The following is a 17,622-nucleotide window of genomic DNA, read 5'->3' on the forward strand; positions in this document are numbered from 1 at the left end:
TTATTGATTACATGGCTTTTTAAATTAGCTCTGCGTTGCGCTGGTGACCTGTACTCTCGCCCTATTGCAGCTCAGACAGGCCTCATTTCTGCTGCTATTCTTGTGACTTGTAATCAAAGAGTGTGATGACATCATCCACAATCATAGCTGTTTACCTGTAGAAATGTGGGGCCTGATGTTGCATATTTAAATAAATAGCCCCCCCCCCCCCCTCCCCTTTCCCATTTCATTTACTTCATCTCCTTGCCTCGCTTTTTCCCCCCTCTCCTTTAATTCACTGCAAAAAGCTCTGAGTTTATGAATATTTAAAGCGGAGCGTTATTCACAAAATCTTTATTTAATGCTGCCTCTGTTCACATCCTCTTAGAGGGTTTTTACATGCTTTGCTTATGAATCAAGCAGGGAACTGTAAACCGTTGTTCTTGCAGCGAGCTTGCATATCACCTTATTCTGTGAGTGCATGTTAAACCCAGCCTGCTTGCTGTTCCTCCAATCCCTCAGAGCAGGAGAGGCTCACCTGCACAGACAGAACACATGCTTTTATTCAGGTGATGTATCATTCATTTGGCGCTTCTGTCTGAAGTGGATGCAGCTGAGCCATTTTTCGCAGGTAGCAGGGGTTTGTGGCATAAATTAGAGCATCAGGTATAGTGACGGGCACCGAGAGACTGGTGTGTAAAAGATCCATCAGCGGCTTTGTTGCTCTTGAAAGCTTACTGCAGAAGAAATGTGATGGTAACACCTTGTATGGTGCAGCCTGAGGCAGGTAAATCAGATGCCCCTCAGATGCTGTTTCTTTCCATCGTCTTGAACAAAACACACACACACACCAACAAGTGCTCTGTTAAGCACACATTTGCGCAAGCTGCATTCAAATGGCTCCATGCACGTCTCTGTTTACTTTGACCAAATACTTTTGCATCCACGTCTTGCCACCTTGTATCCCAGTGGGAAATTCCTTGGCATTTGTTTTCCGATATTTCTTTGTTTCACCGATCCTTTATGTTTCTTTTGTGTGTTTGCAGAAAAAGTGTTTGGGGAATTTCTGAGCTGGGAGTTGGATGAGGCATTGTCTCACCTGCCTCTAAAGCCGGGCCAGTCTGTGACACTGACTGTCAACATCAAAGTCAAGCTCGACTTCTCCGGCCAGGAAAACCTGCTGCAGGACCTCAACGATGGTGAGCGCTCTCATAATTCAGCACTAAAGATGAAAACTGCAGTTGACTGTTTCCTGTTTACTATAAGGTTACAATCTATAGGTGAAAATAATCATCAAGGTTTACAGGTTAGTACTTATTTATCAATATTTAGGTACTACAACATTAGAGATTTTAACATTTCAACCTTTATCGAGATGTATGTTTGTGTGCAAGTGCAACTAGGCATGCCAGACAGGTATGTTTGATGCTCATTAGAAAAAACAAAACTAAATAAAAAGAAGCATAAATAACATAAAAAAAAAGGTTCAATCAAGTTTGTCACCTGTCCTGACCAGTCTGTGCTGATATCATTCTAATTCACGATTACCCTCTTAAACAGACTAAGCACTAAATAACACGACATATTTTTAATAAGCTACTGGAACTAAACATTGAAAACTGCTTTAACTATGGCAATATTAGTCTTATATTTACCACGGGAAATTAAATTTGTAGTAAATGGTTCAATAGTTGTATTATCTTATTTTAAGAAATCATTAAACTTTATTTTTGGTCTATGTTGGCATCACTAGTGTATCTTTAACTTCATCATTAAAAATGATCCAAAATGCTGCGGAGCTGTTGGGCTATTTAAAAAAACAAAAAACAGAACCCCGGCCCAAAAACTGCACAGTTAGTGGTAATTAGTGGTTCTTATTTTGCGCTTTTCTACCACTCAAAGCACAGCATGCCTCATTCATCCATTCAAGTGCTTCTTTATATGTCCAAGTGCTTTCTGTCTAACGTTCACACACATTTGCACTGTGATGAATGCATCAGGAGACACTCTGGGTTCAGCCTCTTGCCAGAGATTGAACTCGCAACCCTCCGATTAGTAGATGACCTGCTCTGCCTTTTGAACCGCAGCCACCTATACAGTGGAGTCAAATAAAAATAAAAGAATCAGATCGTAATTGAGCTTTGTAAACCCCAGTATCAGTCTGGCTAAATTTTCAGGTCTGTATATCTCTGCTTGCGTATCGTAACATATTTATAAGCTAACCATGAATATTTTTAAAAAAAGGCTTCTGTAGTAATAAGACATGGATTAGTGCTCTCACCTCACAGGAAAAAAGGTTCCTGGCTCGAACCTGCAGGTCAGCTGAGGCCTTTCTGTGTGGGATTGTGTCTCTGTAGGTTTCCTCCAGGTGCCCCGCTTTTCTCAGTGCAGAAACACACATATTGGTTCAGCTAATGATTGTAAAATGACTCTGAATTGCTTAATGACAGCTGGGAAAAGCTCCAGCCCCCTGTCACAGTAAGTTGCATAGTCATTTAAGAAAATGGATGGTTTCTGTAATAATGTCAAGTGTCTTGATTGAAACTTCTCTACCGATGGTTACTTTTGCATTTGTCTTTCAGTGGAGTGGTGTTGAAACAATAGACGGAACAGTAGCTGACAGAAATTTTGAATAATTGTTGGTGTTTAAAAAAAAATGATGGATTTACCTTTTCAAATACAGGAGCTTTCTTCTTTTCTGTTTGCTGTCATTGCACAAGTACATTTAGCCTATTTCCTTCCATTTTATAGACAAAGCAATCGCTGAACTAAACTGGTGATCAGTAAGATAATCATTTTGAGTGCTAGCCCTGCAGTAGAATATAGTAAAGTCATCTTTGAACTATCTGTCTCAAATTATGTACATATTGATTGCTGATGAGTGTTCATGTGCTGCTGTACAAGGAGTGTTCTTGTTCCAGGCATTCTGCCTGCCTTATTTAAGATTCTGCAGTAATAGGATGGAGGTCTCAAGGTCTCCACACCTCCATTTCCCTCCGAGCTTTTAGTTTCCTCGCTTGGATTTCCTCTCTTCTAATTCTTATTTCTGCTTTAAAAAAAATAGTCTGACCTTCTCCCCTACCTCGAAGCTCATTCATTGTGTTCCTCCTCCTAGCCTCTCATAGTTCATGCCCAGCCTTCTTTCTTTCCTGTCTCATTCCCAAGCTCTCTTCACACTGTTGAACCTCTTTACTACAGACTCTATGGGCTGATGAATATTAATGAACGATCAATACGGACCTGCTCGTGGAGCACAGGGTATTTTTCTTGGTGTGTTTGCGTGTAATTGCACGTAAATTCAAATGACAGGGAAAGTAAACGCGTACAATGCTGCATGTTTATCTCAGCTCCAGTGCCAACTCGCCTCATGAGGTCATTTAAGCGACACTGCTTTAATGTTTTAATTAGCTGAGCAATAATTGAGGCCCTGAAATAAGGAGATAAGACATGTTTTCTGCTATAAAAAGCAGTTATTATAGTGACGCTATGGGATGCCGTTTTTATTAAACACATTTGATGCTATGTAATGGAGTCACATTAATAATGCTGTGTTAACATACTGATGAACTTGCTTTGCAGAAAGATTTAGTTTTTTGTGTCTGTGCTCCGTGGAGGATTGTGAAGGTTTACAGATTATGGAAGTTCTGCCATCTTTGCTAATTAAACTGTAAAACCTTGATTATCTTTGGCACAACTGCTACATTCAGCAACAGTTTAATTGTATTGCTTAGCCAACGCATATGGTGACACATACATTTTAATTCTGCCATGTATGGACAAGTCCTTATTTTGTCAGAGGCAACTTGGCTCAAGTATCTTGCCCAGAGGGAATAAGTTACTTGGCTATTTATGCAGTTGTTTTGTGATGTATAGAACAAATGCATATTACCTCTCAAAAGGAAATGTTTGAGTGAAACATTATTGACGATGATATTGATCGTCACAGGCGTTCTTATTTCTTTCCAAAGTTTTTCTGTCCCCAAGCAATGGCTTAAATACCATTTGTGGTAAATTATTGAGCAATAATCTACCCTTTTGTTATGATTTGGCATTTCAAGATGACATGAATTAGTGTCTAGCACTAAGAAATAAAATCCACAAAAAAAACGGCACTGCTCATATAAACAATGTGTTGATCTGCAAAGACCAAAAACAATACTGAATTGCTGAAATATGCGATCTTCTACATGGCAGCACTCTTTTTACATTTATTATTGAAAAAACGTGCCAGAAAACCATCGAGCCATTTTCTGTTTTGGTGTTTTCCACAGCCACTCTGTGCCTTACATCCACGAGGTCTTCAAGGTCAACTTATTGATTTATTGGTTGAAAACTGGCAAAAAATCGTTGTTACTCTAACTTAAAAGCTATGATTCTTACAAATGTGGTGTTTATTGTAAACACATATGAAGTAATGTTTAAAAATTTTAAATATCAAGTTACATTTGACCTCTGACCTCTGCTTCAAGGTCTATGATTGATCTGAAGGTTATTAGTGTTAAAAGTTTTAATGTTACTATATAGTGTGTATATATATACTATATAGATCTGTTTAAAACAGTTTTTACTGCCATTGTTTGTATTATAGGGAATGATATATGTGGATTCCTAATAGGGCTGCACGATTTTGCATAAAATGAGAATCACGATTTTTTTGCTTAGGATTGAGATCACGATTCTCTCACGATTTTCTTTTCCAATATAAATATTTATTGCACTTATTAACTGCACATCAACTTCGTAACAGTTGAGACTGAACATAAAAACAATAAATGAACATAAAAACAATAAATGTCTCACATTTTGTTGTTGCATAAAATGTTGAACTGCTTGTAATTCCGTCTCCACCGTTGTTTCGACACTGTGTATAGTATAGAGCAGTGCAACATTTGAAAAGTAGTTGTGGGACGGCACTGTGTAGCATTTGTCTAGGGTGTTGATCATTTTCCTAAATCCCTCGTTTTGCACAGTGTTGATGGGAGCCATATCTTTAGACAGGTGATAAGTGATAGCCTCCGTAATTTCTTTGTGCCTGCGGGAGTTCGACGGGTATGGGGAAGCGCTGTATAAGGTTCCCGTTATTGATGTTTGCGTGGTTGACCGGGACGAATTTTCTCCTGTCACTTTCTTGGCCTTTACTGCTTCGTCATCTCTCACGTGCTCTCCGTTGTTTTATCCCTGCCAATTTTAGCAGCCAGCTGGCTTCTGTATCACGTGGTATAAGGCTCCGCCCTTGTCATTTGTTGCGCAGGAAGAGTGAGCGCTTGTTTTCATGCAGATTATGTCCCGGATCAAAATGGAGCACAATCGTCATCTTTTTTTTCTCTTTTTTTTAAAAATTTGTTGTCATTTGGAAATGAGATCGCACATAAGTATGAATTGAGATCGCGATTTTCTAACGATTAATTGTGCAGCCCTAATTCCTAATATCACATTACTTCGGACTGACCTCTTCTTCAGGGTTAAATAAGATCAAACTTTCATAAAATGTCCAAATGTCATGTCACATTTAACCTCTACTCTCACTTTTACATTTCATATCTACCTTTCTTTCAAGATGACCCTAAATGTCATACTCTCTTTGTGAAACGAACAAACAGGGATGATTAGTATTCAGTATGTTGTGAAGGGCACTGGATCACTATTTCGAAAGACACGTTTGTCCTCTTGTAAAAGTTAGATGATAGGGTCTTTTACACTTTGGATAGACAGCCACTTTTCTAGCTAATCAAATGTAAGTGTGTTGTAGTTTTTATTAAAAATGAGTACCCATATTTTCTAGCAGTTTCTTGAATGTTTAGCCAGCTAAAAAAAATCTAATCTGAAGAAATGCATGTGACCAACTGTTCGAGTATCCTGTGTCAAAAGCAATTACAACAACAAATCAAATTTAATAAGATTTAAAAAAAAAAATGAAAGCAAAAAGATGCCCATTGTTACCGATCCATTTAATTGAAATTTCTCTGTTATAAATATTCATTGTCCTTGGCACCAAGTAGGTCAACACAATCAGTCCTGAATGAATATAGAGTTGATAAAAACTGCAATAACAAAAGCTGAAGATGGCTGTGAGCAGGTGGATGAATACGAATGTGGACACATGGAAACTTTCCTTTACTTTGCCCACATGAAATATGAAGACAAACTCAGTGTGTGGTCAGAGACGTGGTGTGCGCACTGCTTGTATGTTGTTACTTAATGCAACTGTACACAATTACGTGCATTGTGTTAATTAACCCCTTTCTTTATGTACAGTGCGGAGAAAGTCGGCCTGCTAGCTAACTGTCCACGTGGCACTCGGTGTGTAGTGTTTGAGCTGAGATCAGTGGGTTAAATTATGTCACGGGAAACAGAGGTAACATTCAAAACAGGTTGACCCTCAGTGTTTATCCTCAGACAGGCTTATCTCTCATTCTGAGTCCAGCTCAAAACCACAAAATCATAACACAGGATCAAATGGAAGTGATGTCATCACTCAGGAGTAATGGGCCTTGACTTACAGTGCTTTATTGTGTTAAATGGTGTGGGTGTCGTATCTAATGACAGTGTCAGTGTCTACATTAATGCTGCGACCGTCTTTGAAGGCAGCACCTTGTACCGTAGTCAGTGTTTGCAACTGTCAGAGAGAGAGAGAGACGGCAGAAACGCATCAGAAGACTGTGAATTAAAGGACTCAAGCTGAAAGGATGATACATTGAAAATATCATCCCATTGAAAATAGTAAGGCGAACGAGGGAGGCTGGAAGGATTTTTCTTTTTTTCTTGCATGTCCTCAGTCGACTTCTCTGAGAGAATGCACTGCTGTCCTACTGATGTAGCTAGTTTCAGATTACTTAACTTTTAACTTAGCTCTTAAGAACACCTTTTTAAAAGTAATAACCTGTGACATTTTGATGTTAGATTTTATATGTACTTTGTGTTGTCAAATCATACAGCACAGCTGCTATTCAATCTACACTTTCCATCTACACTTTGCTTTTCATATTTTTGCTGTTGTGAACAGCTCGAGTATGCGGATTCTTTTCTTGGAGAAAATCTTTGTTTCAAAAACTTTCTGTTTTTACTTCCAAGGTACAGACTAAATCAGCCTATAGCACTCACTATCAGAAAAGACTTTGTTAAAATACACTGATCGAAAAATGTAAAAGAAACACTTTGACATCACATCAGGGAAAAAAATAATAATGCTGGACCTCTATACTGATATGGACAAGGTTATATGTTAGGAATATAAGGAGGCCATTTGGTGCAAATGGAAATGCTCAGCCTACAGAGAGCTGAATTTAAAGACACCTTGAAAGTAAAGTGATGCAGCAGGCCAGTCCATTTTGGCTAAATTTCATTGCAGCAACACAAAATGGTACTTCGGAGTTTGAATGGACCCACATGCTTGTATGCATGCCTGACAACCTTGAGAGATGCTCAGATGGTGTCCTGAGGGTTCTCCTCCCACCTCTGGACCTGGCCATCACTGAGCTCCTGGACAGTCTGAAGTGCAGGAAGGGCTGAAACATAATGTCCCAGAGGTGTTGTATTTTTACTTATTTTTGGTGAGGTGAGCTTGGTATTGATTCCATCATCCTCCAGGAGCTGCCTGCAGACTCTCATCATATGAGGCCGGGCTGGTTCATCAGGAGGAACCCAGGACTCACTGCACCGGTGTAGGCTCTTCTAATTCTAATAACTAATGGCAGTTGGGGTGCCGTTGCTAAGTCTGTAGAAGTCTGTGCATGGATATCCCTCCCCAGATCACCACTGACCCACCACCAACAGGCTCGTACTGAAGAATGTTACAGGCAGCATAACGTTCACCACGGCTTCTGCAGACCTTTTCACATCTGTCACATTTTGAGTGTCAGCCTGCTGTCATGTATGAGAAGCACAGAGCACCAGTGCTGGACCTGCCAACTCTGGTATTCGATGACAAACACCAATCAGGTTCCACAGTGCTGGGGAGTGAACAAAAGACGCACTAGAGGACATTAGCCCTCAGACCACCCTCATGAAGTAATTTTGTAGGCCTCTGGCAGCGCTCATTGTTCCTTGTTACAGAAACGAGCAGATACCAGTCCTGGTAATTGGTGAAGGTCCTCTATGATCCTGTCCAGCTGTCCTGAAGTAACCGGCTGTCTCTTAGAATCTTCTTTATGCTCTTGAGACTGTGCTGGGATATAGAGTGAACCTTCTGGCAGTGGCATATATTGATGTGTCATCCTGGAAGAGTTGAACTACCCGTGCAGCCTCTGTAGGGCACAGGTATTACAGCATGCTACCAGCAGTGACACTGACCCTACCCAAAATCAAAGCTAGTGAGGGGAAGTCAGAGAAGATGAGGAGGGAAAACTGTCAGTGGCCTTCACCTGTAAATCCATTTCTATTTTGGGGGTTGTCTCATTGTTGCCCCTCTAGTGCACCTGTTCTTAATTTCATTAATACCAAAGCGGCTGAAATGGATTAGCAACCCCCTCTGCTGCTTAGCTGACCAATATCCACGAGGTTTTATTGAGTTGGTATTATGCTAAGAATCAATTCCTGATATAAATCTTATGTAGGTTTCCATATAACTCTCATCTTGGGCAATACATATCATTGATGAATAAAAGCAGCATTTACAAACATTTGCAACCTGCTTTCTCTCATTGCTATAGATGGTTTGTAACCAGATATTGTAAAGCTGTAAAAGCATGTCCCTTCAAAATATGTGGAAATCCACCTTAATCCTTCACAGTTTAGCTACAGGAGTAATCAGTCTTTGGAAAAGGTGTCTCACAGAATCTGTTCCAGCTGATAGCAGCTGAATTTACTCTGAAATAATACTGTTCGACAAAGTTGGACATTGATCTCTGTTTCATGAAAGCATGAGGGAGGAGAAAGAAAGAACTCCACTCTTTTCAGCTCATATACTATGCATCAAATCCTAGTGACTGTGATCACTAATCACTTCATGCATTCTCTGATCTTTGTCACTTTGACACTGAAATTTCTAACTAAAATTAGTTTTTTAGTTTAAATGTGGAGGCATTTATATGCTTTATAAAAAATAAAATCAATCCAAATAAGGTAAAATATAATGGATTGTTTTGTTTATGGTATTTAAAAAATTCACAGGCATCATCGGAAAGTTAACGTAATGTACACAAAGAGCAAAGAAAAGGGGATGTTTTGCTCCCAGATCTGCTCCCATGTTTGAAACGCTCCCCGGTTGTCCTGCTCAGACCAGTTTCAGATGCTTATTTATGTTAAAGATATGTATCAAAGTATCAAAGCCGAGACCCAAGTGGAATTTAATTTTGTGGAAGAGAGAGAAGTCGCAACAAGACAAATCTAGTGAGTGAAGATTGTGATGGTTTTAGTGTGCTATGCGCTTTTAACTGACTTCATATGTGCATCTCACCGTCCTCCTTAGTGCGTAAGCCCGGCTTAGAAACTAGCAGCTAGGCTGCTAACAAAAACTAGCTGTAGCCTACATCCCTGTACTTACTGCCCTTCACTGACTTCCGGTGAAATTTGGGATTCATTCTAAAATGTTATTAATAACATGTGAAGCCCTACATGGCCCAGGCTTTGTTGCTGTAGCAGAGCTATGAGACTTGATCCCAGCAGTCGGCCTCTCTTGTCGTCTGATCGGGGTCTTCAGTTGTTCCATGTGCCTATGGTAAAACCAGAGGGAACCATTCTTTAGAGGGGGGGTCCCCAACTCCAGGCCTCGAGGGCCGGTGCCCTGCAGTTTTTAGATGTGTCCATGATCCAACACAGCTGATTCAAATGGCTAAATTACCTCCTCAACATATCTCGCAGTTCTCCAGAGGCCTGGTAAAGAACTAATCATTTGATTCGGGTGTGTTGACCCAGGGTGAGATCTAAAACCCTCGAGGCCTGGAGTTTGGGACCCCTGCTTTAGAGGTTGTAGCTCCTAAACTTTGGAACAGTCTTCCTCAGTCTGTCAGGTTGGTTGACTCATCGAGGTGTTTTAAAATGACTAATTTAAAGGTTAGGCTTTCTTTAATCTCTCTGTTCCATTTTAATTTTGGTCTTTGTTCTTCTCATAGTGTATAGAGGTGTACATATGAAGGGATGTAAGTAAGACTGTATGTCAAACTATGTATATTTGACTGTGTGTTTGTATGTTTGGACATGCACACTTATTTTTGATGTGCAGTTTTATGTCAGACTGCTATGTATGCTAATCCTATGCTACTATGTCTAAATTTGATAAATATGGAAACAACCATGATTGCTAGCCGTTTTCAATCACATGTTAATAACATGAGATCTTTACCTGGACTGGCTGTCTGACATCACTAAAATAACTCATGGAAACATACCGGATGAAATCTAAAAAATTAATAAAAAAAACCTCACAGATGCCACAAATACCCTGTTTGGACTTTTTTAACAATGACATTAGCAATCACTGCCTTACCAACTGCAATCCCCTAATCTTATTCACAACTCAAGAAATGATTTTTTTTTTCTCTACAACTTATCACTGATTATATTTTCTTTTACTGATCCAACCAGGGAATTGGAAAACTTTAAATTTTCAGAAGTTTTAATGTTTTTAATATCTTATAAGCCCCCTTTAAAAATAGAATTAGCTGCAGATATAATACTTGGCTCTGTTCACAAGTCTTCATTGCCATCAACAGCAGAGATAAAGCACAAGAAGGATCCAAGGTCTCTCCCTGAAGATTTCTCTAGGCGAGTAGAAATGTCTGCACTAGCCTGATTAGGAAAGCTAAATCAAATTATCATCTAGTGACGGTCATCTAGTCTTACTTCCACTAAATTCTACAAGATGTATCAACTTGTAAAAATTAATCAAAGTCCCGCCTTCCACCTCAGATCAAGGAGAGATCAGGTTGTGGGTTTGATGGTTCTCAAAGACTGTCCATAGCTGAAGCTTTGAATTATCATTTCCTCCCTTGTGGTCTTTTTATTTAACAGGAATATGTGTCCATTCTACTATATATAATTACCATATTGGTTGTGCAGAGGTAGCCCTCAATGCCTCAACCTTTCCTGACTGTTTTTGTTTTCGTTGTAAAGTCGTAAGTCCTAAGCCTAATAATGTAGATTCTCATCTCCTTTATCGACACTGCTGTGAAAAACTATTTGCTCTTCTCTATGCTATGCTGCTAATTTCTAAGTGTTTTGCATATTTGCCACAGTTGTGTGTCTCAGATCATTAAACAGGTTTTAATATTAGACAAAGATAATCCCAGGGAATACAGAATACAGTTTTTAAATGATAACGTGATTTATTAGAGGAAAAAAACAAAACTACCTGACTCTGTGTGACATTAAGTGATTGCCCCCTAAATCCTATGCTGCCTATCCCTGGCAGCAAGAACTTCATTTATATCTTTTATATCACTGGAGGAATTTTTGCCCACTCTTCTTTTCAGAAGTGTTTTAATTCAGCCACATTGCAGAGTTTTTGAACAGGCATGGGTTGTTTAAGCGCATGTTCAAGGATCACAATCAGATTTTAGTCCAGACTTTGACTAGACTTAAACATTCAGAGGTGGACTTGCTGTTGTGTATATCAAATAATTTTCCTGCTGTAAAACTTAAGTGCGCTTGAGCTTCAGGGCATCAACTGACAGCTTGACTTTCTTCTTTCATTGTCATGTGGGTTTAGTGTGGACATCTCTATGAAGAGAACTGGGCTCTGGACCTGTCATTTCTGGTATTCTCTGGAAAATGTCAAACAAAATCCAGGATGTAGGGCTGTGAGTTTAGGTGCATCTAAAAGATGTCAGGGCCTCATGCCGCTGTCATGTGCATGTTTCTGATAGTTTGGTCAGGAACATTGGTCAGGAACTAGCCTGCTGGAGATCATTGTAACCCTTGTATGTCCTCTACACCTTTGAGATAGGGACTGGGCTGGGAGACATGGCACACCTTACTATTTCATGTTTAGATGTGCCATCCTGGATGACCTTTGCACCCTGAATGGCCTGCATGTATCATCACATGCTAACAGTAGTGACAAGAACATAATAAAAAGTAAAACTAGAGAAAAATCAGTCAGGAGAAATGAAGACAGAGCAATAGTCTGGGGCTGCTGTCAGCAAATCCATTTACTTTTTTCTGGGGTTTGTCTTGCTCTTGCCTTCTGCTGTTCACATGTGGTCACTTTCATTGTTTTACTAAAACAGGTGAAATGGATTCACAGTGGTTTTTACTTCTTGCACAGATTGATATCCCTACAGTTTAATTAACTTTATATTATCCTGTGAGGTTTTATTACCATAGATTTTGAGCAGCATATCATAACAAGTTTATCAGCTGCATAAAAAACGTGCCACAGTAGTTTGAATTTCATGAATTGTGATGTCCAGAAAAGACAACTATGCTGAAATACACAATATGTGACAGAGCACTTTTAAACACAGTGATCAACACTGCGGTGTTCATCTTTAACAGTTAAAGTTTATATTGAATGAGGATCGGGTCCAGCAGTGCTTGACTTGCATTTTCCATTATCTTGATGGTTCTTCCCCTGAACGACCAATTGAAAGCTATTCTAATGTAACAGTCATATTTTCAAAATCTGTTAGATATATTTGTCTTGTAGGAAAAAGCCTCGTAAAGGTGAGTGCCGCTGACCTATCGTCACTGCATTTCATGGACGTCTAGATCTCTGCTAATAATGTTCCATTTATTTCAGAAATGACACTCCCAATCTTTGCCCCTCTATTTAAACACTGGCAGCAAGGCAGCCTGTGATAAAAATGCTGAGTTCACCTGAATTTCCCTGAGGCCGTTAGGCAACGAGACAGATGCTGATTGGAAGGTGGGTGAAAAAGGAGGTGATGATTGTGAGGGGTGCCATCGTTAATCACAACACTCATTACTCACACGGTCCCACTTTACCACAGGACACGGCAAGTCATGTGTGTCTCCTGAAAGAGGCTGTGTATCATAAAGGTGGATTCGGTTAATAAAGTCCTAAAAGCGTCATTTTTGGTTCTTTCCCGACACTCCGAGTTTATGTCTGCATGCACATCTAAGCTATTAAAAAGCAGGATATAGCAAATGAGTTAATAAGAGGAGACTGTGTCAGTAAAACAGTCAGATTTGAATCTTTAGCAAAACATTTAGTAAACGTTTCTATGTCGACATGAATAGAATCGACTGTTTGGGGTTTTAGTAAGATGGTTTAACCGTTAATGCCAGTTGACAATGTGATGATTTTTTTTTTTTTTTTTTGGGGGATTTTGAAGATATGTTTTGGGAACAAGCTTATTTTTAATTATATTCACATATATAGGTGTAATAACTAAACTAACAAAACACAACAAATGTTATGACTTATTTGTAGGGTATCATAACCACCAGAAACTTGTTTCGTTTCAGACTGGGATCGTCATGTATTCAGATATTTAAAATTGAGCAGTGGAGCCAGAATAATTTTTAATTTTAATTTGGAAAATTTTAATCAGGAAAAGAATACAATCTATCCACCTGACATGGCCAATAAATAATTAAAAAAAAAAAAAAGGCCTAGGAGTAAACGGGAGTAACGCTTTTCAGCCATGTTAAGGTTGTGACATGGCTTAGCCTGTCCACCAGAGGGCTGTATGCAAATTCCCTGTTTGCAACACAGCTCCAACAACCAGTTGAGCCAAGCAAATTCAGGGAAGAGCGTAAGTGAGTGCATAACTACAAATAGCAAATACATTTATATAAATATATTTGCAATAGCTAATGTTTGAGCTGTCATAGTGTAACCATTGTAACACCACATATTAACATCAAAGGGCAACCACGTTTGTTACTTTCATTTACAGAAGCACCGTTTTTGGTGGACGAGTATTGAGTTATTTAATTCTAGTGGTATTTTTACCAACTGCTAAACAGCTGTTATCGTGAATTCTCTGCTTAGTAGTTCAGTTGATATCTGTCTGATATCACTTATGCTTGTTAATTACAGCAAGATAAATCATTCATGTCTTTGTTCATGCAGTAGTAGCCGTGTATCTGAGTCCTGCAGCTACGCTTTGCAGGAGAATATGCAGTATTGGCTCTAATAACTGCAGGAGACAGTTGGTTCTGCTTTTTTCTTCAGTATTATATGATAATTATTTTTCCTTCAGTAATATAAAATACAATTACTCACACATAAGTTGCATTTCACCTGACATTTGTTGCATGAACACGATATTAGACCCACCTCAAACATATTATTGTGGTTACGTGGCAACGCAGTGAAAACAGCGCAACAGTATCTTTACATGGTAATAAGGTGCAACTTTCTTGTTTGGCTGGAAAAAAGCTCCTCATTCAGCACAAAACTGCAGAAAGAAGCAATTACCTACCAGCTGTTGAACACGGTCAAGCAAAAAAATATTTTTCTCCGGAGTCAAGTTATTATTTGTCTTTCATTTGCCAGGTGGTCAGAAAAAAGAGACTCCAAATGAATAACAGTGTAACTGTTAGATGTGTAAATAAGCAGCTTGTTTTCCAACAAGTTTGCAATAAAACTTGATGATAAAAGTTGATGATAAAGTAAATCAGTGTTGTGTTCTCAACTTGTTTCTGTTGCCCCCAGGTGGCCCCAGAAGTCTGTTATTGTAGGTGTACGTAAATGAAGCCTCTGGTTAGATCAAAGTCCCCTTTATCTGCAGCAGGTGGGCAGAGGATAATTAATTAGTTTGAGAATTTTCTCAAAAAGTGCCTGGGTCCTTACTAACACATTCCGAAACGGGAATCAGGCCTTTATTTAAAATAGAGACGAAAGAGCCCGAAGCACTGTGTGTTTGAACAAACTGTTCTTATTTATTTGATCAAAAAAATATGCAAGAAGGAAATCTGTGTGTGTTCTTTCTACTGTTTATGAATTCTTTCTATTTTTACAAAGATTTTTTTTCTCATCTGCTCACACTTGATACGGCTATATTCATTTGTTGTTCCTGCCAAGTTGTTAGTCGGAAATGCAACATTTCCATGTTTATTGGTTGTTGTATTTTTAGCATAATCCAAATTTTCACTTAAATGAATTCTAACAGCACAGTAGTGTAATCCTTTAGTGCAAGTCCCTTTGACAGAAGTCCTCTTCCATGTGCTTCTATTGAACTATTTTCTATGTAGCTATTTTAGAGTTGGACAGTTTGTGAATATGTCCATCATGAACCCAATAGCCCAAGCTGCTGCAAAGGCCGGTAATTTCCCTTCTCTAGGGGGAAATTGCAGGGCTTTTTATCCTGCTGACGTCGGAGAGTGACATGATTCCTTTGACGTCAGAGCTTAAGCTGTGGGCGTCATTTTTGTGTATTGTTTCAGTGAGTTCAAAGCGCAGCAGCCCCTCTGGTGGTGCCTAACACAGCTGCTGATTGTGCAGCTGCTCCTGTGTCCATGCCTCTTCTCTCAGGTCATGGACATAAAATCATTCATTCATATCCTCATGCACAAAATAGTACCATAAACCCAGTGATCTCAGATTTTCTGTTATTTAAAAGTTTGAAAATTGAAGAGGTCGTAGAGCAATTGTGATATAATAGATGAACTATGTTTGCTATCTAATAAGAAAAATTATAACAGCAGGCTCAGCTAAAGTCCACTCATAGAGTTTGTATCGTTGGGTAAGCCTCTGTTGTGTATACACATGATTTTATGTCAGTGAGAGCAAATAAATTATTAGATCTCTCAGTGTAATGCAATATATGTTGACAGCACTACACACTAGAACTTACAGAATGACCATAAAGATTAATCAAGACCTTTCGGAACAGCATAACTATAAAGGTTCATCACTGTGTGTTAGTTTCAGGGTACCCACTAATTTCGTCTGACCCTAAGGCAAGTCCTGCTCCTGCTAATTGTTGCTGTCCTGATTAAGTTCTCTTAGAGCATGTATGCAAGTTACACTAACTGTTCCAGAACTATGTATTACTTTTATTTAGCTGTGTGCTGGCAGTCATCAGAGGTGTACCAACTTAGCCTATAAAATAACCCATGCAGAGTATTGATGGGGGCTTAGATTTGGAGGGACCACCAGGAGCCAATTAACAGCAAGAAAGGGAAGTGAGAGTCCAGTAGTGAGGAAGCAGCACACATACATTAGCACCTTTTTCCCTTTTTATAGAGCATGTAAGTTGCCTAAACTAAATAATAAGAAAAAGAGAATGAAGAAATGTGAGCGATTTAGATAAAGATTTTGTCTGAATACATCTGAAACAGAGTCCCCCTTTATAATTTGTGTGTCACATAGTCGAGGTCATATAGTTGTCAGATTGGAATTAGGCCTCATTCACAAGACCACGTACAGAACATAATCATGCTAACACATTAGACCAGGGGTGTTTTCACACCTGGTGTGTTTGGTCTGTTGGTGATCGCCAACCTCGATCTGGACCAACTACCAGGCTCACGTTGCAAGATTGAGCTAAAACACTTCTGTGGTCGTGTATGTTTTGTATTCTTGGATGCGGCAAGGTAATATATCTGTGTAAGAGTCTGTAAAATATAGTTACTACTACTAGCCAGCGATACATTTTATGATTTCAGTTTACATTTGAGGAAATTCACACATAGTTTGGTACTAATTCTTTTAACGTTTTAGCTGCACTTTTTTTCTTTTGTGTCTTAATTAAAGTCTACCCCCTCTAAACTGTCTCAGTACTAAGTGTTGCTCCTAATGGTTTTGGCTTCTGCTGAAATTGTAGACCTGCCATGCTGAGTTATGGTGTGTCATGTGAATTGTCTGTCAAAAGACAGATTCTGTTTAAAAATACTAAACAGTTGTTTTGGTTTGCATCAGATCTAATTTAGGTCTTTCTGAGCTTTCTAAGCACTACTCCATGGAGGAATCTCAAGAGTGACAATATTTTATAATGATACCCAACAGTAGTAGAAATACTCGAACCACAAATGATGCAAATGCTCTGCTAACCTCAGTTTAATGATTTCTTGCTTTTTTTTCTGACTGTGTTTTGCTGTGCTTTGTCAACAGATGGAATCAGTGTGACGGGGTTACCGATCTCCAGTCCCCTCCGCCAAGTCCTCAAACCCAGGGCTGAAACCAAGCCCGTCGGCAGCGAGTCCAGCAAGGCTGAGTACAGCCACATTAAGGTGACTAAATAAAACCCTCTCTGAAGTGCGTGGGGGGGTGGAGAAACAAAACCTTTGCTCAGTTCAAAATGCAAACAGTCTGTTTTTTGTGCTTTCTGGCTTGTTGTATGGTTTAGTGAAAATCCATTTTCATCCTGGTCCAATCTCACTGCACCTTTTCTCAAATGATAAGTATCTCTGGCTAGTTTCTTTACTTTCTTACTTTGCCTCTGTCTCTCTTCCTGTGCACACCAATAGCTCTGTATACTCTGCGTGCATGGTTTTGCGCAATTTACTATCAATTAGACTTTCCGGCAAATGTCTGTGGAAGCAGTGCGTTTATGTGGATGGTAATACATCTTGGCCCCTGCTGCACTCTGCTCATTGAATCTGAGCTGTAGACACGAGGGGAACATCTTGGGTTTTTGTACAAAAATAGCAAGAGTGAACAGGAGAATAAATTAGACTAGGTAATAAAGAGCGGCGAAAGGAGACGGCAGAATGAGAATGCACAGGATCAGCGGGGGATATAGTTTCACTGAGGACTTGTGGGTATCTGAAGGGTAGAAATAGGCGGGCTGACTG

General features: G+C 39.3%; 1 protein-coding gene across 4 annotated transcripts in view; it reads left to right on the top strand.

Annotated features, from left to right (window-relative positions):
• Window positions 1-17,622, top strand: part of trappc9 (trafficking protein particle complex subunit 9) — a 219,019-nt gene that overhangs the window by 69,180 nt on the left and 132,217 nt on the right. For all 4 annotated transcript variants that reach the window (XM_039605603.1, XM_031741703.2, XM_039605605.1 and 1 more), the window contains 2 exons: window positions 1,026-1,178; window positions 16,940-17,058. In XM_039605603.1, the coding sequence (XP_039461537.1) occupies window positions 1,026-1,178; window positions 16,940-17,058 (272 nt within the window). The remainder of the gene's footprint in view (window positions 1-1,025; window positions 1,179-16,939; window positions 17,059-17,622) is intronic.

This window comes from Oreochromis aureus, linkage group 22 (genome assembly GCF_013358895.1).
Source record: "Oreochromis aureus strain Israel breed Guangdong linkage group 22, ZZ_aureus, whole genome shotgun sequence".
NCBI lineage: Eukaryota > Metazoa > Chordata > Actinopteri > Cichliformes > Cichlidae > Oreochromis > Oreochromis aureus.